This window comes from Pelmatolapia mariae, linkage group LG9 (genome assembly GCF_036321145.2).
Source record: "Pelmatolapia mariae isolate MD_Pm_ZW linkage group LG9, Pm_UMD_F_2, whole genome shotgun sequence".
Taxonomy (NCBI): domain Eukaryota; kingdom Metazoa; phylum Chordata; class Actinopteri; order Cichliformes; family Cichlidae; genus Pelmatolapia; species Pelmatolapia mariae.
Genome location: NC_086235.1, coordinates 20,390,214 through 20,411,869, shown reverse-complemented (window position 1 = coordinate 20,411,869; position 21,656 = coordinate 20,390,214). Strand labels below are relative to the sequence as shown.

General features: G+C 43.1%; 1 protein-coding gene across 2 annotated transcripts in view; it reads left to right on the top strand.

The window, feature by feature from the left end:
• arfgef1 (ADP-ribosylation factor guanine nucleotide-exchange factor 1 (brefeldin A-inhibited)) overlaps positions 1-21,537 on the top strand; it is a 53,578-nt gene extending 32,041 nt beyond the window's left edge. For both annotated transcript variants that reach the window (XM_063483717.1, XM_063483716.1), the window contains 30 exons: positions 1,445-1,679; positions 3,253-3,352; positions 3,644-3,783; positions 3,872-3,980; positions 6,136-6,337; positions 6,432-6,543; positions 7,964-8,169; positions 8,279-8,363; positions 8,503-8,668; positions 8,926-9,077; positions 9,187-9,315; positions 9,413-9,571; positions 9,882-10,026; positions 10,118-10,208; positions 10,377-10,417; positions 10,560-10,729; positions 11,254-11,405; positions 13,959-14,131; positions 14,279-14,439; positions 14,868-14,998; positions 15,250-15,379; positions 15,534-15,669; positions 15,935-16,073; positions 16,437-16,509; positions 16,686-16,845; positions 16,952-17,091; positions 17,189-17,360; positions 17,533-17,671; positions 18,865-18,982; positions 20,143-21,537. In XM_063483717.1, the coding sequence (XP_063339787.1) occupies positions 1,445-1,679; positions 3,253-3,352; positions 3,644-3,783; positions 3,872-3,980; positions 6,136-6,337; positions 6,432-6,543; positions 7,964-8,169; positions 8,279-8,363; positions 8,503-8,668; positions 8,926-9,077; positions 9,187-9,315; positions 9,413-9,571; positions 9,882-10,026; positions 10,118-10,208; positions 10,377-10,417; positions 10,560-10,729; positions 11,254-11,405; positions 13,959-14,131; positions 14,279-14,439; positions 14,868-14,998; positions 15,250-15,379; positions 15,534-15,669; positions 15,935-16,073; positions 16,437-16,509; positions 16,686-16,845; positions 16,952-17,091; positions 17,189-17,360; positions 17,533-17,671; positions 18,865-18,982; positions 20,143-20,355 (4,279 nt within the window). In that variant the 3' untranslated portion in view covers positions 20,356-21,537. The remainder of the gene's footprint in view (positions 1-1,444; positions 1,680-3,252; positions 3,353-3,643; positions 3,784-3,871; positions 3,981-6,135; positions 6,338-6,431; positions 6,544-7,963; positions 8,170-8,278; positions 8,364-8,502; positions 8,669-8,925; positions 9,078-9,186; positions 9,316-9,412; positions 9,572-9,881; positions 10,027-10,117; positions 10,209-10,376; positions 10,418-10,559; positions 10,730-11,253; positions 11,406-13,958; positions 14,132-14,278; positions 14,440-14,867; positions 14,999-15,249; positions 15,380-15,533; positions 15,670-15,934; positions 16,074-16,436; positions 16,510-16,685; positions 16,846-16,951; positions 17,092-17,188; positions 17,361-17,532; positions 17,672-18,864; positions 18,983-20,142) is intronic.
• The last annotated feature ends 119 nt before the right edge of the window (positions 21,538-21,656 follow it).

Below are 21,656 nucleotides of genomic sequence, written 5' to 3'. Positions count from 1 at the left end.
CTGGTTTCTTTGTGAAACTCAATTCAGGCTCTGCTGGGTGGTTTGTTTACTGTTCCGTTTATTTAATCATCTGTCACTTTTATTTTACTTTAAACCGGTGAAATGAACTGCAATCTCAGTCCTTTGCTCAATAGCTTTTTAATGAAAATGTTAAAAAATTCAAAAGAAAGAATGGTGTTTCTGTGTTTGTGCCCATTTGTGTGTGTGTCTGTGTCTAATGAAGGCCACGTCAGTTACCTCAGCACTGATGTACCGTGTCAGTGCCAGACAGAAACCTTTTACCTTCCTAACAAGGCTGTTCTGCCTCATGAGTCACACTTTGTCACTCTGTCATGAGGGAGCACACAGGCGAAAGTGTGGCTTTATTATTATCATTATCACCATCGAAAACTACTTTGTTTTATTATTTTTGTAAATTTGAAGAAATACTTGATTTTTATTCTAGATTTGCTAACCACCAATGTGCTAACTACTCTTTCTGGATATCCTGAGGGGGATAAACTTAAAATAAAGGCGGATGTAGTCTTTGGGTATGAAAACGGAGGCCAGCTGTCTTAACCCTGCATTTTTCTTTCTTATTTTAATGCTTTTAACGTTGTAGTTTTCTTGCATTGTACTAACATTGCATTTGTTTCTTCACAACAATCTGGTTGGCGATAAAGCAGTATGTTTTCCTTTGCTCCATATTTTTTGGCTATTGAAAGAGAAGTAGAGGCACCCTGTTGTTGTGCCACATAAATCCTAATTTGTCTGCTTGCCAGAGATGGAAGACATTGCACAGAAGCAGCCAAACCCAGAATATAAAGTAGCTGAAAGTGTGATTTTTGACTCGTTTCGTCCTGCTGCTGCAGGAAAACAGTTCAGACGGGCTGAGGCTATACGCGCAGGGGCGCTTTGATTTGGTTGCCCGTGCATTTCTCTGATGGCTGTTGAAGTTTTTAACTCTCTGATGCAGAGATACAGCATGATTTAGTTTTACTGTGCGTTACACTTTTCCCACTTTGTGGAATAACTTTGCTTGAAGGACAGATCATGTCACTTATAGGTACTTTGTTTTAGTGAGATTTTTTTTTTCTTTTGGTTGCCAAGAGCATTTTGTGACAAAAACATGTCATGGTTAAAAGCCTTGGGCAGATGATTAGATAAATTTTTTGGTTGTTTTATGCAGCGCTGAGCGTTATTGCAGATTTGGATCTATAAAATGGTATATGGAGGTTAAGCTTCACACATCGATATGTGCACACAAACAAACCACTAGACAGGGTGTCTTTCTGTGTTTTAATTTAAGCCCTCTTTTCTATTCAAAGGAGACAGTCAATTCATGATAACAAGCTTATGTTATTGTTGTGGATTCATTTAATTTTGTAACTTTCCGAAGGGGAATCAAATGTTACCTTTGCTTTCATCAAAAATTTTAACTTCCTCTTTTCTCTCCTCGTCTCAGGTCCCACGAGTTGCGGTCGAAGGTCTTGTCCCTCCAGCTGCTGCTGTCCATCCTCCAAAACGCCGGGCCCATCTTTAAGACCAACGAGATGTTCATAAACGCCATCAAGCAGTACCTGTGTGTGGCTCTGTCCAAGAATGGGGTCTCCTCTGTGCCTGAGGTCTTCGAACTGTCTCTCTCCATTTTCCTCACTCTCCTCTCTCACTTCAAGACACACCTCAAGATGCAAATCGAGGTAAAACATTTGCTTTAAGTTTGGACAAAAGCACTGGGTCTCCTACACAAGAGCTGTAGGCCGTAGAAACCCATGCCGTGAAGCTCCCAGCACACAGTTTCTGTGCTGATGTTAATGCCAGAGGAGCTCTGCAGTTATTGAGTCAGCAGAGACGGCACTCGGGGACCTTTACATGGTCTGCCACTTCATGGCTTGGTTGCTGTGGTTCCTAAATGCTTCCATTTCCTTTCTGTTATGGCATCACAGTCGTATTCAGTTGTGTTTGTAAAGGGACACTGCATGGCTAACAGTAGGTGTGACCCAGTGCTTTTGTCCATATAGTTTATGAAAGTATTGACCATAAACTGTATATAAAAGATGATTGTGGTAACACAATTGGAAGCATTAAGTCTGGTATTTCAGTCGTTGCTATCTTGATTATGTAAGTGACAGAAGAAGAGTTTTCAGTTGATATCTCCTTTCTTTGTCAGCAAGCTTCATCCATAGATCTTAGAGGTTCATCACAAAGACATGCAGCCCCTCTTATTTGGGGTCTTACTTACTATTAAACTTGTAAGATGCATTATTGTCAGACAACTGTATTAAAAATGCAATCATGAAGTCCAGCTCAGTGATCCAAGGTAACATCTAGGAAGGCAGCGAACTGTGTCGGCACACTTAAATCCTTATTAGGTGTAAATGTGTGAGTAATAAAAGAAATCCTCCTTGTACATTACTGATGAAGGGAAAATTAGCTTTAGAGACCCAAATCGTTTTGTCCCCGGCTATAAATGTTTATTTCTGCTTTAACATCTGTGAGCATTGTCTCACTTTTGGAGTTCAAAGAAGTGCCGTTTATAGCAAAAAGGTATCGACAGAAAGGATCGCCATAGAAGCAGCAGTTTCTGTGCTAACAGCCTCTGGAACGTAGTACAAAGAAATGTTTTGAACCCAGAAGTCATTCAATTTTTTTTCCCGTGGTGAGTCAGGCTAGGATTTTTTTTTCTCTCTTTTATTTGCTTCGTGATATTTTTACTTAGATGTGCAGGGAAAACCCGATGAACTAGTTGGCTGATGAACTAGTTGGCTAGTTCATCAGCCAACTAGTTCATCTGGCAGCTGGTTCACTTTGTAGGCAACACAGGAAATGAACAATCGAGGTGTTAAACGATGAGGGGAAACTAAGGACAAATATGTTTAATTGCGCCACATTTAAAAGAGAAAATAATTTTGATCGACTTGTTTTTACAGTGAAGACCTGTCAGTATATGTGTGTATCTTTCATGTTTATATCTAGCATCTTTCAGTGGTAAGAGATATTGACGGGCTGTTACCATATCTGCTGTAACGTTCTTCCTCCTCTGCTTACAGTTTATTCTTCTGAGTGTAACTGTCGAACATTTGACATCCACCTGCTATATTTGTTGTATCCACTCGAGGGGAATCGTGTTTTGCTTCTGGAGGGTTGCGTGTGGGCTTTCTTTCTTTTTTTTCTTTCTTTTTTTTTTTGGTTATGCAGGCAACTGAAGGTTGTTTTCACCTCTCCTTGTGTGTGTGATTCATGTTTACACTGTCACATGAACTCTCTCAACAGGTGTTCTTCAAGGAGATTTTCCTGTATATTCTTGAGACGTCCACAAGCTCCTATGACCACAAATGGATGGTCATACAAACCCTCACTAGAATATGTGCAGGTTGGCTTCTCTCTCTATTTTCACTTCTCTTTGTGTCATTTAGAAAATAGAAGTACTTTGATGGGGGCTTTAGATGTGGTGCAGATATATCTGCTATTTGTCAAAGGAGTTTTTAGCTGTACAGAAATGCTGAATAATACCTCATATGAACTGCTTCCTTTTTCACGTGACTGTCCTAACAAAGTTGCAGTTTCATCTAATGATTAATTATTATCTTTATATGTATGCCCATTGATTCACCCTCCACATTTTCACTCCCAAACTCTACCTGGCTCCCATCTGTCCCATCAGACGCCCAGAGTGTGGTGGACATCTACGTGAACTATGACTGTGACTTGAATGCTGCTAACATATTTGAACGGCTGGTCAACGACCTCTCGAAAATTGCACAAGGTCGTGGAGGCCATGAGCTTGGGATAACCCCCCAGCAGGTGATTTTATTTATTTATTTAATTTAAAGTTATTATTGCTATTATTCACAATCTTGGGCTAAAAAAAATTGTTGGGATGCTTTTCTAGGAGCTGACCCTGAGAAAGAAAGGCCTTGAGTGTCTAGTGTCAATCCTGAAGTGTATGGTGGAGTGGAGTAAAGACCAATACGTCAACCCCAATTCCCAGACCAGCCTCGGTGAGACACTCGTGTCTTTTATCAAAACTGTCTGGCAGTCATCAGACCTGATCTGAATACAAGGCATAACCTTTCTCTTCATTGTTATTCTGCACACTGATCAGTGTTTGGCTGGTAGTTTGAAACAATCCAAGACAGGCTAGCTGTACACAGAACAATGTGTTACTGCAGGGGAGAGTGTAGTAATTCCTTAAAAATAACAGTGAAGACTGTTTGGTTAATTTGCATACATTGAATACATCCTGACACAAGCCTGTAATATTACTGAAGTCTTCAGAATGAGGTTTGAATGTATGATTAAAGCTTAAATAAAAGGAAGTGTATGGGTACCTTTATTTTATTTTTTGCCTTGTAGCCGCCGTCTTTTTCAATCCTCCACCTGATGTAGGAAATATGATGCTAATTAAACACTTATATGCTATTTAAGATTGAATATTTTTTATTTTATTTGCCAGATGGTTTGATAAACGCTCCTATTTACAAAATTTAGACATTTCTAGCAATAATTTCATAATTCAGGCTTTTAAAGGTTTTTACTGGTTTGCAATAAAGCTCCATCAGCATAGTTGCAATCAGAGGCAGGGTGGACAGCTGGCATTCATCTGGGAGAGCTACAACTCTTAAGAAGAAATGCAAACGTTCATCAGCTCGGCTCCCACCGCTTGAAGCAGCGGGATAATGCCCAGAGGCCGGTGCAGACGGGCTAATCCAGGAGGTTTAATCCTGAAAAGAACGATACCTTAGGCCGAGCCATGATTGAGGCGGGGGGGAACAAAAAAACCTCCATGACATACTGAGCATATCTTCAGTGTCAGACTGGCCCTTGGGTTTTCAGCACATCGGAGGATTTCTGTTGTTTGCTCAAACTAAGGAAGAGTACAGCTGCGTGAAAGCACTGGAAAGATATCCCAGAAGCCCTCTGGAACAGCCCATGGGCTAGCCTCAGGCTGGGCTGTCAGGGCAAACCAGCATAGGCAGCTGTGTTCGCTCACAGTGGCGCTATTTCTATTTCAAAACTTATGACACCTCATTAGCAATCTAGCAGGAACTCATAGGTTAGTATTTGAATTTTGAATGTTACGTTTGCCCTGCAGGCTGCCGCCGAATTTCAGACAGAGAAGTTTTCACTGTTTTCTTACAATGTGGAATATGAATTGTGGTTACAAAGCATTGGATTGTGTAGTGTCTTAGAGTATAGCAGTACAATATATCACATCCACTGTTTTTAAACTGTCCCTTGTCTCTCCTTTGTGAACGACTTCAAAGCAAGAGCAGGTAACAGTAGAGCAGTATGGAGTGTTTGCTGGAACGTGTTTGTGTCGCTCGTTTTACGCCCGTTGTGTCCGTAGGGAGTTTTGTACTAATGTTGCGTTACATAGCTTGTGTTTGAGAGTTTCCTGTTGCCCAGCTACACCCATAGATTTGTAACAAAAACCGTGTTTGAATTTAACCACAACTACTAATAGTTGAAAATGCTGCTGGTTGGTTTTGATGGAAACGTTATAAAGTGGTTCCCCGACGCACAGCTTGTGTTCCCCCGTTGTTTTCCCTCCGTTCTGTAAGCCAGGGAGTGGACACAGACTGCCAGCTCACATTACTGCGGCTTTGTCCTGAATGTTTTAAAGAGTTTCCGATAGGTAATCAGACTCCCTCCGTCTTACAGCGTGGACTCGCTCCAGCAGCAGCAGCAGCAGATCCCTGAGCTTACTCCAGCAGGCTAAAGAAACCCCTCCCCTCCCTCCTGCCTTGCACCTGCTCCGAATGTCAGTGTGAATAAATGTGTGTTTCTGGAATTCATTAAGCTGCAATTGTGCACGCATTCGAGTAACGCTTGTATTCATACCCTCCCTGCCAACAACAACAAAAAAAAATCATTAAGTAGACCTTGGGGTCATTTTCATTGGTCCAGTTTTCTCCCTTTTAAATGACTGAAGTTTGTCTCCTGCAGTACTAGCTTTAAGTTAGCTGTTTTTTTAAGCCTTGAGGCCATGCTTGTGCCAGAGTTTCAATTAAAGGCCTCACTTCTATGATGTTTGCTGGGAGTTGCAACAGTAGAGTCTTTTTTTCCTGTTATTATCATATATTTCCACTTATCTGTCATCCCTTCTGCGTTGTCTTATCTGGCGTATTTTTTTCTTTCTTTTTTGCTCCTCAGGCCAAGAGAAACCATCAGAACAAGAAAGCACAGAGTCCAAGGCTCCGGAGACCATAAACCGCTATGGGAGCATTAACTCTCTGGACTCCACAGCCTCATCCGGTATCGGAAGCTACAGCACACAGATGTCTGGTACTGACAACCCAGAGCAGTTTGAAGTGCTCAAGCAGCAAAAGGAGATCATCGAGCAGGGCATCGACCTGTAAGGGGTGCCGCTTTCACGGAGTAATCGTTTTATCCTCCAGATAACTGTGGCATTAGCTTCATTAAGTTGTCCTTCTCTGGATCTTCCATAGGTTTAACAAGAAACCAAAGAGAGGAATCCAGTACCTTCAGGAGCAAGGCATGCTGGGTACAACCCCCGAGGACCTTGCTCAGTTTTTGCACCAGGAGGAGAGGCTCGATTCGGTAAGAAGTCATGTGGTTCTTACTTTCAGCTAAAACCGAGTACAGATCTGCTTCTCTGCTCACACCACAACACAGATTTGGGTCCAGACTTTTGGCATGTTGAAGTGAGGAAGCACAAACCGCACAGTGATCTCAGAGCAGGTGTAACGTTTACAGCTTTATCCCAAGACCGAGTTAAGCGAATACGATACTCGGTCACCGACTGCTGATGGTGCCAGAGTTGTAGGTGCGGCTGTGGCACCAGAACAGTTGTTGTATGTGTCAGAGGGGGTGTTATTAAAAATAGCACAAATGAGATTTACTCAAGCGAAGTTATGGCAGGGAGGAAAATGGCTCATTCTAGTAGCACGGAGTGAGTTCCCCACACAAACATCTGGAGATCAGAATCGTTAACTAAAGCTGAGATATGAAATGAAGAAATATGTCTAATATTGTAAATATTGCAACAGATGGCATATGAGATGGCATGCAGGGACTGTTTTTCTTCTGTTGCCTGCATCCGCCCGTCAGAACAAGGGTGCAGCAAGCTAACGCTACAGCCTGTCCTATGAAGCAGGATGTGCCTAATCTATCTTAAACCTGAGTTTTCTGGACTATCAAGGTGGTTCACGTCTTGCTGGGTTACATCGTCATGGTAACATGTTGCCAACCTAACCTGCTCTGGAGCATGATAGGTTTGAGATTAAAGATCAGCAGGTATGAAATCGCCTCTTACTGACCAATCAATTGCCTAGAAAAATCCATTCCTGGAAGGACCCCCTGTGTGTGGAGTGCAAGAGGGTCTAACGATGAGGATCAGTGATAAATACAGTTTCTTACACACAACTTACCAGCTACCAGCACATGCTAAACCTATCCCAGCTAGATTGATAAATCTTGGGTTACCTTATCATGTTCATGTCCCGATGTTAGGGTAAGTGGATCCAAATAACAGAAAGATGTTGAACCTGTTTTGTGGTACAGAGCCCAGATCAGCTACAGTAGGATACTATTAAAGTCTACATCCTGTCCTGCTGTCGCTAGCATGCGCCTCTGCAAAGTGATGCAACTGGCATTTGTAGCCCAATAGAAAAAAATGTTGTTTGCATAAAACTGGTCACACCCCCTTTTTTGTGCAACCACATGATTATTTCTGAAAAGAAATGTTGGTGCTGAGTTTGTCAAATGTATTTTTGGTGCTTCATGCATCACAAGGGGAGTGCCATTTAGCTCCATTAAGAAATTTGCCAGAGAAAGACAAATTTTGGCACATTTATGGTCATTCCATCTCATTAGAAAAGAAATCTCATCTCAGAACTTCACTCTATTTCAGACACTCTCCCTCACACACAGTAGATAAGAACCAGCACAGACGTATGCTAAATATGTGTTTACGTTGCGGTACGTTTCACATAGCCTCTGTTTTCTTTTGCTCTGTCAGACTCAAGTGGGAGAATTCCTCGGGGATAATGACCGTTTCAATAAAGAGGTGATGTACGCCTACGTGGATCAAATGGACTTCCAGGGCAAAGACTTTGTCTCTGCGCTGAGGATGTTCCTGGAGGGCTTTCGGCTGCCCGGAGAGGCCCAGAAAATCGACCGGCTCATGGAGAAATTTGCGGCGAGATATCTTGAATGCAACCAGGGGTGAGTTTATGACTCTGGAAATGCTTGCGTTCGGTTCTCTGTGGTCAGTACACACTGTGCTGTTAAATTAATCTGCTCTCCTACCCTTGCTTTCCTGTCCATTTCCCAGGCAAACTCTCTTTGCCAGCGCTGACACTGCGTATGTGCTCGCCTACTCAATCATTATGTTGACAACAGACCTTCACAGTCCACAGGTGAGCGCTCCACCTCAGTGAGGCAGCGGCCTTCGGGATGTGTTTAGACAGTAGTCCTTCCCTTAAATATCCGTTCAGCATAAATCACAGAAGTTAAATAAGCAGCTTTTGACCCGAATCCTTGTTTTTATCTGCAAAGGTTAAGAATAAAATGACAAAAGAGCAATATATCAAGATGAACCGGGGCATCAATGACAGCAAAGACCTACCTGAGGAATATCTCTCAGCCATCTATGACGAGATCGCAGGGAAAAAGATCGCCATGAAGGAGACAAAAGAGCTCACCATGAAATCCAACAAGCAAAGTGAGTCTCGGTGCTGGAGGAGTTCTCAAAGGTGTAATGAAAAAGGAGATTGTAGATATTATCCAGAGTCATTTACTTGATATCTTTGTTGCTGGAATGGTTTTGGATGAGGCTTGGAGCTATCAGAAATCAGTTATTCTATGTAAAACACTTCTGATTTACACTTTGCGGCAGCTGTTAAAAGAAAAGCTGCAGTTTTTTTCACTTTCTGTAAAAAATAAAAAATAATAATAATCTGTCCTGGGTCTATTGCTCAGGTGTGGCCAGCGAGAAGCAGAGGCGCCTGCTCTACAACGTGGAGATGGAGCAGATGGCCAAGACGGCCAAAGCTCTGATGGAGGCCGTCAGCCACGTGCAGGCTCCCTTCACCAGTGCCACACATCTGGAGCATGTCAGACCCATGTTCAAGGTAATAACGCCAGCACATCCACACATGCTTCAGACACAGCTGGGCACAAACACAGCTGCAAATAAATCATCCTTGCCGTTGTTGTTTGTTTGTTTGTTTGTTTCCTCAGCTGGCATGGACGCCCTTCCTGGCCGCCTTCAGCGTGGGGCTTCAGGACTGCGACGACACCGAGGTGGCCTCGCTGTGTCTTGAAGGAATCCGCTGTGCCATCAGGATCGCGTGCATCTTCTCCATACAGGTACTGCAATCTGTTTTGGAGGATTAGTGCCTTACCGTATTACCGACCTGGCAGCGTGTTGACCCAAAGCATTGTTGTTATTTTGCCTCTGTCACAGTTGGAGAGGGATGCGTATGTGCAGGCTCTGGCCAGGTTCACCCTGCTCACAGCCACCTCAGGCATTGCAGAAATGAAGCAGAAGAACATTGACACCATCAAGACCCTCATCACTGTGGCCCACACAGATGGAAACTATCTGGGAAACTCCTGGCATGAGGTTCGCTCCACTTACGTCACATGAAACTGGCATTTGTGTTGGCTCGCAGGAACGTGTTGTTATAATACATCTCATATTTAAATGATCATCTTTCCCAAGCCTCAGATTCTTCTGGGATATCAATTTGTATATCTAGAACAGAGCAGAGACCTGTCTTTACTTTGTTTATAGCTCACATTTTGTAGGCTTTTGGTGTTACCCTTTTCCCACTTTATTCTACATATGATAGTCTGCTGCGCTTGCTTGTATTTTAACTTCTTTCTACATTTCTGCATCTGTTTTTTTCCTCCAAATACCTCACTCCTTGCAGATCTTGAAGTGCATCAGTCAGCTGGAGCTGGCTCAGCTGATTGGTACCGGGGTCAAGGCACGCTACATCTCAGGGACGGTGCGGGGCAAAGAGGGCTTCATTGCGAGCACAAAGGAGCAGAGCAGCGATGAGTACCTGGGTCTAGGTCAGCGATCATCATTTGAATGCATCATGCACACAAAGACCAACATTAGAGCCTAAATCAGCCTAACAACCATCTGTGTTTTGCTCTGCAGTTGGAGGGACTGTGGACCGTAAGCAGATTGCCAGCATTCAGGAGTCCATTGGAGAGACCAGCTCTCAGAGTGTGGTGGTGGCTGTGGACAGGTATGCACCTCCTGCTGTTGTTTGTTTATTTGTGGACTTTAACGTCCTTAAACTGAGCATGCAGTAAATGAACGTAGCAAGGATCACATCCTCTTATCTACCTTTATTTTGGAGTAAAAAGAAATGAAAATACAGCGCAGCTCTTAAGTAATTTGTGTTTCTGTACAGGATATTCACAGGTTCTACCAGACTGGACGGTAATGCAATAGGTGAGTCCAGCTGATCCACTATTATACATGTAATTTCCTTATTGCTTACAAGCAGAGGTGCATGCTAGCTATTTTTGATTGGCATGAATCACGTCCTGCACAAACCGCTTTTCATTGCCAACGTATTCTGTCCGTTCATCAGTTGATTTCGTGCGCTGGCTGTGCGCCGTGTCCATGGATGAGCTGGCCTCGCCCACACACCCACGTATGTTCAGCCTGCAGAAGATAGTGGAGATCTCCTACTACAACATGGGTCGCATCAGGCTGCAGTGGTCCAGGATCTGGGAGGTTATTGGAGACCACTTTAACAAGGTGAGCGAGAACTAGATAACTCATAGCTTAATACACTGATCAGGCACAACATTACAATCACTGACAGGGGAAGTGAGTAACACTGGTTTTATACATATTGTAATATAAATTTTATTTTTTTAATTTATTTTTTGGTAGCTTTGGTCCTCCATAAACTTGGTTTGAAAATCTATCCCAAAGGTTTGCAGGAACTGAGCTACAAAGGCTTGTTTTCCTTCTCTCTCCCACTTTCTGTTTTGCAATGATCAACACTGATTGTTGCCAAATTCTGGCATTTTGATATTCAAGGACTCGTCTCTCACCAAGATTTGCGTCTCACGGCGCAGCTACAACCTGGAATTTAACGAAGGAGTGCCTGTTATGTGAAAAGTGTATTCAAGAAATGTTAGAGGCTTACTTTTCAGTTCCAAGTTTCACTAAAGGAACAGTGTGTTCTCAGAGAGCCGCACATCATGCGCTGAATTTAGGAGAAAAAAATGTGAAAAATAATACAGTGTTAACAATATTGTTCTGTCTTTGTGTAGGTTGGGTGCAATCCCAATGAAGATGTGGCCATTTTCGCGGTGGATTCTCTTCGGCAGCTGTCCATGAAGTTTTTGGAGAAGGGGGAGCTGGCTAACTTCAGATTCCAGAAAGACTTCCTGAGGCCTTTCGAGCACATCATGAAGAAGAACAGGTACAGACGGAGTGCAATCATGTGTGAGTGAGTGATCACGTTAACTCTGCAAGTGGAAATCTGTAGTTCCTGGTGGTGTAAAGACAAGTTAGGAATCGCCCTTGTTCCTGGGGGCATGCACAGAATGAAGTAACGCACTCAAACCTCTCCCTTTAACCTCATCTGCAGCTCTGTGCCTCCCTTCCTTTCTCCTTTGCTCTCTGTATCTTCCTTCCTCCCTGTAGCAGTGAGTTGGCATATTGTTTGCTTTCTCACGTGGGGACGAGTAGCAACCCAGCATTTCAGCTGACCCATTTCAGTCTCTTTGCATTACCCTTTCAGTGAATTCGCGTAAAAGCCTCTCTTTCCTCGTTTGCTCCGAATCTATCTCGGCTGGAATTTAAGCAGCTATCATTTATAAATGAGACCGATTTTTCCCGTAAAGGCTGCTGCGCGGCACGTCAAAGAGGAAAGCTGTTTCGCTACAGCACACGTTTCATTGATATGAAATAGGAGTAGCAGTTTAAGTATAAATCCACCCACAGATTGAACAGCCCGAGAGCTTCAACAGAGAGGAGATGGCAGGCAGCCACGTAAACCCTGCAGCGCAGTGTGTCTCGCTCATGCTCGTTCATGCTGCGTTCCTCTGTGTTGGTGTGTGTGTAATGGTGAGTGGAGGCAGAGCTCCTCTCTCATTCATAGCTACGGAGCAATTAGGATTGCTCTTCACTGAGGCCACAACTCTAGCCAAAGCTGGAATAATCATTCTCTCTGAAAACAGGGCTGTGGATGTCATCAAGAGCCTTTAAAGCTAATTGAAATCAATGAAGGGATTCATTTTCTTCTCTTTAAAAGGGACCAATTATGCAGGCACCAGCTCCATGTTTTTCGTCTTTGACTCTACTAGAGTAGCTTTACTGTCATCCAGAGTTCAAAATAATGCTTATTTAGTCTATACTGTGCCTCGATGCATGCTGTCAGAAAGTCTCCTTATTTTTCAGTTTCATTGTTATTGTTTGCTGGGTGATGATGTCACATGCTTTTACGACAGTCCAGCCGTACTAAGAGTCCGAGGAGCGCTAAGCACGGGGGAATAGCGATTTCCAGCCGTGTGCGTTCCTGCACAAATGTGATTCAGAACCTCTCTAACTCTAAAGATCAATTCCCAAATTAATAGGGTGGATATAACTCTTCGTTAATTTCAGGAAGTTGTTAGAAATCTGTGGTATTATGTTGCTAAAGTATACATCTCCACTGAGGCGGTCTAGGAGGAGACGGATCTATACTCTGACATATTGTTTACATCCTTTAGGGGTTTTAGGTTAGGAGGTAGCACATTATAAGGCATGTACCTGATATGGAGTATGTTAGGAGATTCGACTGATATTGGCAGAAGCATGTGACTTCCCACCATAGCCTTTGACACGGGTCGGATCTGCGTATAGCAGTTAGGTTATTTGGCCACTAGAAGGCTGTGATGACCACCTAATTGCTGATCTTTGCTAATATTGAGATATTAGGCCTTTCTGTTGTTTGAGATCAAAGGAGTTTGCAAACTCCTTTGACTACGATGACCTGGATGACTGAGAACCTTCACAGACATGTTGTTTGAGATATTCAGATATTCCTGCCAATGGGAGATTTCATTAATCCAGAGGATTTAGTTATTGGTGTATGATGTTGAAAAGTAATGATTGTTATATTTGTCATGTAATTATTCTCCCTGTTTTCTTGTTATTTAGAACCACAGACATACACACCCTCATACTTTCACTGAGTATGCCAGTTGCTGTACTACTAGCCTGCTGTTCAATCAGTTAATGTTCATTAAAGTATATCTGGAAAGCAGTCTCTGTGCCCCACTCTCCGACTGGAGTCCTTGTCCTGAGGGAGCTATCACACTGGCATCCCAGTGATAACTCTCTAACACATTCACCGCCTGAAACAAGCTATGTTAGCTTTTATTCCTTTAAGGCCATCCTCTCCTTAAGAGTGTGTCTTTATGGCGTGGATGTGATCCGACCTCCATCCAACCAAACTATCACGTGCACCTTACAGGCTGAAGTTAAAAGCTTTTCTGTAGTCACATCCTGTATGCTTAGCATTCTGGGATGCATCAGGGGTACCATGTTCTCCAGCAGCCCAGAGCACAGCACCTTCTTCCTGTACTTTTGTTGCTCTCACCCCAGACACATCTGGCCAATACACTTCAAGTACACTTGTAGGTTTTTTGCGTGTGTATGTGTTAAGAAGCCAAACTAAAGAAAAGCTACAGGTTTATAAACTCATCAACTGATTTGGACCAGAGTAAACAAACCATTGGTGTGAAAATATCCTAAGACTGCTTCTGATTGGCTTCCATCCTTAAACAGAAGGTTTAAACTGTATAACAGGATGTTACTTCATATACTATGTATGTGGTATGCTAAATATTTGTTTACTTTATTCCTCCTATTTTGCGTCTTCATCTGTGGTGCTGCCTTTGGCTCTTCCCTTCCTCTTCTTTTTCCTCTTTGTTTTGACCCCTTCTCCTTCTGCTTCATCACTCACCTCTTTACTCTGTCTCCCCTTCAGGTCTCCCACCATCCGAGACATGGTGGTGCGCTGTATTGCCCAGATGGTTAACTCCCAGGCAGCGAACATCCGTTCAGGATGGAAAAACATCTTCTCCGTCTTCCACCTGGCTGCCTCTGACCAAGATGAGAGTATCGTAGAGCTGGCCTTCCAGACCACTGGTCATATCGTCAGTAAGTCCAACGACCTCCCCAACTTATTTTATCGTTAACCACTTCCATTTCCCTTGTAGTCAGCAGACTGATTTAATTTGTGTTTCCCCTGTACCCCCACCACTCTTCTAATTTTGCTTTAATCCCCCTCCTCTGTCTGCCTCCTAGCGAATGTATTTGAAAAGCACTTTGCGGCTACAATCGACTCCTTCCAGGATGCCGTGAAGTGTCTGTCAGAGTTTGCCTGCAATGCCTCATTCCCGGACACCAGCATGGAAGCCATCCGCCTCATCCGACACTGCGCCAAATACGTCTCAGATAGGCCACAGGTCAATATGAGTCCTCGTCTTATACAGATCGCTTAATTTAATACTGTACGGGAGGCGTGTTGTGATTGATTATGATGCAAAATGCACCGACTTGTGCATCAGCTCAGATAGTCTGAATATAAATGGTTGGTTGAAGCAGCAAAAAATTCAAGTCATATTAAAGACATCAATATAGAGACACTATTAAAGATAATGCATTTAAGATATATATTCATAATGCTAATGTCATGTGTGTAGTTCTGTAATCTATCCTACGTCTACTACTGTCTGCAAAAAAACACCTTCTTCTTGTGCTTGACGTAATAACTTGAGAACATGTGCAGTGCGTACCAGGGGCATGAACAGTATGTATGGATGTGTGGGAGGATTAATTGTCTCCTGAGGCAGAAATGGCGCAGTGGTGAACATGGCTCTTATTTCTCTGGCAGGCCTTCAAAGACTACACCAGTGATGATATGAATGTAGCGCCTGAGGACCGTGTGTGGGTGCGGGGTTGGTTCCCTATTCTCTTTGAGCTCTCCTGCATCATCAACAGGTGTAAACTGGATGTCAGGACCAGGTAGGCGGGATTTACCTTTTAGCTTGCTGTTTAGGGGCTTATAGGGTGGGTATCTGTATGCACAAGTATGCTTTTAAAACGCTTTCACATTTCAGCTGATTGGAAATGGAGAATTGCAGGCAGGGGTTCTACATAGTCCTGCTGCACAGCTGGAGTTAATGCTAGATGACAGACTTTAAAGACTTAAAAACACATCAGCTATAGCATTAAGAAAAACAAAATGTGCATGTGTGTGTCTGCGTATTTCCCAGGGGGCTTACAGTGATGTTTGAAGTCATGAAGACCTATGGGCACACCTTTGAAAAACACTGGTGGCAGGATCTGTTCAGAATCGTCTTCAGGATCTTTGACAACATGAAGCTGCCCGAGCAACAGACTGAGGTACACAATAACGCTTTCATCCACATCCTCTGCTTCACATCCTGTGTTTGAACGGCTCAGCCAGATGCACTCGGAAAATGTCAGAGCACAATCTTTAATCTCCCGGTATATTTGTTTTTGTTCTCGTGCTGAAACTTTCTCACTGCGCCCTCAGAAAGCAGAGTGGATGACGACTACCTGCAACCACGCACTTTACGCCATCTGCGATGTCTTCACCCAATACTTTGAGTCCCTCAATGGCGTCCTGCTGGATGACATCCTTGCTCAGCTGTACTGGTGTGTGCAGCAAGGTGAGTGCACATCCCTCTTTTTGGCTAATGTTTACAGGCAGAATTATCTAAAAAGTGGCAGAATAAAGGAGCAGAGAGGTGTACAGCTCACTTACGTGGGCCGGAACAGTGAAAACCCCCTTTCTGTCAGTGTCAAGTAGTTTAGCTGCACAGTTAGTCCCTTAGGTATTGCAATATAAGGAAACATCTCTCCTCTCCAATTCACCGTTTCCTTATCTCTTCCCCCTCCTCCTCCTCATCATCATCTCTTCTTCTTCTTCTGCAGATAATGAGCAACTTGCCCGTTCAGGCACCAACTGTCTAGAGAATGTGGTCATCCTTAATGGAGAGAAGTTTTCCCCAGAAACCTGGGACAAGACATGTAACTGCATGCTGGACATCTTCAAGACCACAATCCCACACGCGTAAGCTGCTGCCAAAAACACACCCATGCTTTTGAATGTAGCATTTAATCCCTCCGGTTATTCTTATACCAGTGCTTAGTTGCAAAATGAAAGCAGCAGAATTAAAGAATAAAAGTCTTAATTTTTCATTTTGTGCATCTAGATTTTAATGTTTCACTCTCAATTCAGTGTAATCACATTCTTTCAGATTATGTATAATTAAGTTAAAAATCATAATGGATTTTAAATTAAGACCTTGGTTGGTTTAATCGGCCGGCCGTCTCTGGTACTTTTCTATAATGAAAGCCGGATGTTGTTTATTACCCTGCATGAAAAGATGAATGTGTTGGGTTTTATTGAATGACTAATTCTCCTGTCTCAAAGGCTTTTAACATGGAGACCAGCGGGGGCAGAGGGAGAGCACTTATCAACACAGAGCCTGCCTGACAAACAGCTGGTATTTTTCATTTATATCACTAATTATTTCTTTCCTGTGCTTGTTGCAGGTGATAAAATTGTTGCATTTTTGCTTTCCTTTTTTGCACGAGAACACAAGTTAGATTTTCTATAACTGATTGATTTACACGTACAGCTCTTGCATTATAGCAGTACCTCTGTTTACTTTGCTCCCAGGACTCAGTTTCCCAGAAGTCATTGGACATCCAGTCCCGCTCTGATGACCAGCATTCCATCAGCAGCTCCGACAGAGCTGCGATGGAGAATCGTCGGCAGAGTCAGTACAGCTCAGCCTCAGGCGTGACCGAGGACGGTCCAAGGAGCAGGACCCAAACAAGTCAGTCCGCCACTTCACTCAGAGATTTTTGACCCCTGTGTGTTTTTTGCCTGCGTACATTTTCTGATTAACTTTTTCCCTTTTTTCCCCCCTGCGTATCCCACAGAGATCCAGGAGCAGCGTTTATTCTCGGCTTTGCTCATAAAGTGCGTCGTGCAGCTGGAGCTGATCCAGACCATCGACAACATCGTCTTTTTCCCTGCCACCAGTAAGAAGGAAGATGCGGAGAACTTTGCAGCTGCTCAGGTACAAACAGCTGTTTTCTCCCACTCCTGCATAGAAATGCGGCTGTGTTTTGTTTTTGTGTTACACAGTAATGCATCATTCATTTGTCTTTTCGCAGCGGGATGCTGTGTGTTCAGCAGACGTCTCCGTGGAGACCCAGGACCAGGGAATGTATCGCTACCTGACCTCTGAGCAGCTTTTTAAGTTGCTGGATTGCCTGCTGGACTCACACCACTTTGCCAAGGCTTTCAACTCCAACAACGAGCAAAGAACCTTGCTGTGGAAAGCAGGTAGGGCGACAGAACATGGGCTCCATCTTTTCTCCTTTGCTTTTGATCATGTAGTCAAAAATTACAGTAACACCAAGTCGGTTGTGGAGTCTCTTTAGGTTTGACAGACAAAAACTTGAAAACTTTAATATGCTGAGCTGTAAACACTTGCTTGTGTGTGTCCATTTTGAAGGTTTCAAAGGAAAGTCGAAGCCCAATCTCCTGAAGCAGGAGACCAGCAGCCTGGCATGTGGGCTGCGCATCCTGTTTCGCATGTACACAGACGAGCGCCGCCGGGACGCCTGGGAGGAGGTCCAAAGACGACTGCTCAAGTAAGGACTGCATGCTGTGCATAGCGTATCACTGATGGGCAGCGCTAACGTTGCATCTACTAACGAGGCAGTCAGTGGAGCTGAGTTTAAACATCCCAAATCTTATTATTGGCTCAATATTATTATAGTAATCTATTAGAGACTATAAGGAAAAGGACTGGCTTAACCCCTCGTCTAAGTGTATGTGAGTCTATTTGCATTTATTCTGTAGTTATAAACTATTTTATTGGTCAAATGAAACCCAAGACATCTGAAGGAGAGGGTTGTTCTGTTGTCGTTCTGTTGTTGCTATGACATTAGGGAGGGTTGTTGAGATGTCGGTAACTGTAGTTCGTTACTTGTGGCGAAGGCCCAGCATGTTAGCAGCTTTGAGGTTGTCTGAAGTGGATGCTGTGTGATGTTTGGATCCAAAGGAATCAGCACATAAGATGTTTCATTGTTCAGTCAGCACTGCTGTCATCACACTGTCTTTATTCAACGCCTCACACACTGCTGTCATCCCATTTCTCTCCCTGCCTCGCCTTTATATTGATGATGATGTCAAGATGAGGCAGAATCATTGCTCATCTCTCCTAGTTGCATTCATTATTAGAGAGGAGATAAGAAGGGATGCGGGTGGAGGAGGCTAGTGCCTGCATGCAGATCCTAATTCACTGAAATGCTGCTGTGTGTCACTTAAAACACCACATCAGCAGCACAGGCTTATTTCTGAACTCCACACAAGCACTTTTTCTGTTTACCAGAGGCCACGCAGCACACATGCTAGTTTGATTAGCGCAGGGACCAAAGCAGATTTGGGTGGCCATTAGGTCACAGAGGCTGGAGAGCTGTGAGTATGAAGGAGGGAGGAGAGGAGGAAGAGGATGTTGTCAGGCAGCTGCAGGATGAGAGACGAAAGGTGGCTTCAGTTTTCCTTGAGCTTAAAGTGTGGAGAAAAACGTCCAATTGTTTTCATACCAGCCTCAGTCAGGGGCTTTAATTAGCAGTCGCTGAGCTAGAGCAACCTTCATCATCCTCACTGCAGCAATTTTTCATGTGACAAGTGAGGTGGGGATGCAGATGTTGCCTTGCTACAGTACATTAGAAAACAACACAGGAATTAGAAGCACTTTTCTATGTTTGACTTCATATTTGGATTCCAGGCTTGTTCTGTTCGGTGTGTTAATCCAGATTTCTTCTTCTCTTTCATGTAGCGTGTGCAGCGAGGCTGTAGCATACTTCTTGGCCCTGACCTCAGAAAGCCACAGAGAGGCGTGGACCAACCTGCTGCTGCTCTTCCTCACCAAGGTGCTAAAGATCAGTGATGAAAGGGTAAGAAGCCAAAACACCCACTGATGCTCTTCCTCGCTGCTGCGCACACACACAGACAAGACCTTTTAAGGCTATGTGTGATGTAGCTTAATACTTCAGACTCCATTTATAATTTTTTTGTATTTTATTGGTGTCAGAGGCAAAACAAACATATTTTTGGCCATGTGTGCTGCTACATATGCTTGCACATATCCTGTTAGGCATACAACAAACAAAACTGAGCAGGCTAAACCTTAATCCCACTACATTCATCATCATGTTTTCCTTGAGTATTATGGTATGGGAAAACGGTGGTTGAAGATAACAGCAAAATTATTACAATCAGGTGAAATGAACTCATCTTATTGCATTTGAAATAGATGCTTCAAAGATGGAGACCTGGTCTGCAAACCATTGCAGTCAGTTGCTGTATTCAAAGCAACTTTGGCGCATCAAGATGATAATAAAATGGAAATGAGACAGAATTAGACTATGGTCTGTTTGCAAGTAAATGGGGTCAAATTGGTATTTACATGCAATGTAAAATGCAAAATCGGGGTAAAGATCCGTTGCCATCTCTGCCACCTTATGTCCAACCAGTCCAACCAGAACCTCAGAAAGTTCTCCACAAAAATTGACACAATTTGACTGCAAAAGAACACAAACACTTTGTAACCTTGCTTTCATATATAAATATATGACCAGATTACAACCAATTGGCAGCCAGTTAAGTCAAGTTCCCTAATGCAAAGAGATTGCAGACAAGTTGCATTCATCAGGAGCATGTTGGCAGTCTGTGCATTTATGAATGAGGCGGCATTTATTTACAAACCTTTGCAAATTTGTTTGTGAGTGATTATATTCTCTGCTGCCTCCCACAAGCCAACCTGTCAAATCACCCTGTGAACAAAACTAGTCACTGAAAAAAACTGCAATTAGTCACCCAATGCGAAAAAATTAAATTCAGTCCCAGTCAGTTGTTTTTATTTATTTGTTTATTTTTTTCTAGTCACAGTGAGGTTGTCATCCTGTTTTCACTCTAGTGTGACTGGGCCATTACAGATTTCTCTTTGTAGATTTTTGTGTACATCAAAAAGAATATGAGCATGTGTTTAAAGATCTAACTTCTCATTGTCTTCCTCTGTCTCTTCCCTGCTCTCTCATCTCACCCCCACTTGTAGTTCAAAGCTCATGCATCCAGATACTACCCTCTTCTGTGTGAGATCATGCAGTTCGACCTGATCCCCGAGCTCCGAGCTATCCTAAGAAAGTTTTACCTGCGTATCGGCATCGTGTTTAACATTGCACAGCTGCCTGAGCCAGAGCCTCAGCAGGCCTGTGAGCCAGAGACTGACATGGAGGTTGGGGAGGAGGCTGGGGAGGAGGCCCAGTGACGTTGCACCGCAAACAGCCTGGAGCACGAAGCTCTACCGAGGCCTCCGTCGTAGATTCGCGTAGCTGTGCTGGTGCTCTGTGCTGCCTCAGGGGCCTCGGTGTGTTTTTATGCCGAACACTTGATTTAAAAATGGCTGATTGTCAGTCAGCTATCTGTTAACATCCACCCGCTCCCTTAACCCTGTCACCACACACACAGACACGCCTGTACACACAAACAGCCCAGACGGAGTCCTTGCTAACACTATAAAAACATGTCTTGTACCAGGTGTAGCGATGCCTCTACTGGATAAAACTACTGATAACCAACTGACAGTTATCCATATCTCTGATCTGCTCAGAAGGAAGATATAAAAAAAAAAGTGTGCTTCTTACTGTATATTTAAAACAAAGAATGAATGGTTTCAGCAACATGCAAAAAGACATATTCTGCAACTATGACAGTGACGTTTGTCACACGTTGATAGTAATGATCTCTCTGTCTGCACTGCAGATGGCTAACATTAGTATGGATAGCCTCTTGGATGATACTAGTTGTACAGATCTGATCTGCCGCTGTGTAATATAATCTTATAACACTAAATTTCTTTTATTTTTGTTTAAATTTTTTTCCTTCTCTGGATTTGCTGCACTTGATCTGTTTTGTTTTTGTTTTTCAAATGCACTGGAGATTTTACTTTTGTGATAATTTATTTGACTGTACCACCTCCTGCAGATTGTCCTAAACAGTACGATTTGTAATTAAACTAAGACCGCGAAAAGTGATGGGTTAAATTATTCCATTTTATATGTTATGAGGTTTTTAACCGAAATAGACGACAACGAGGCTTCTATAACTGGAAGACGACAGCAAACTGATTCTAGCTGCTTTTTTGAGTCACTAGTCTGTTTTCATGTGAGTTTAGTTTTCACTCTTGTGTACAAAAATCAGAAGTTAATAATATATTTAATGTTTTTTTTTCTTTGGTCTGGGGGAAAGATATGTATAGAGAAAATGACAAATGTTAGCTGTGCTTTAAGTATGACTGGGGTGCATTCCTGCTCATGGATGTAGAAAACAAAATGTATATGATACAGCAATGTAAAGTTTTCTATGTTGCAAAAGAATATGTACAACTTTCTGTACAATACATCATCTGGCATTCTAATCAGGTTCTAGGTCAATAAAGTTTTTGAACTTGGTTTATTTGAAATGCTGAATCACTGAATTACAGCTGCTGCTAGCTGTTTCATAATGATCAGCCAGGACAACATTACAGTAACATTTTTATTACTCAAAAACATTAACTGAATCCCACCT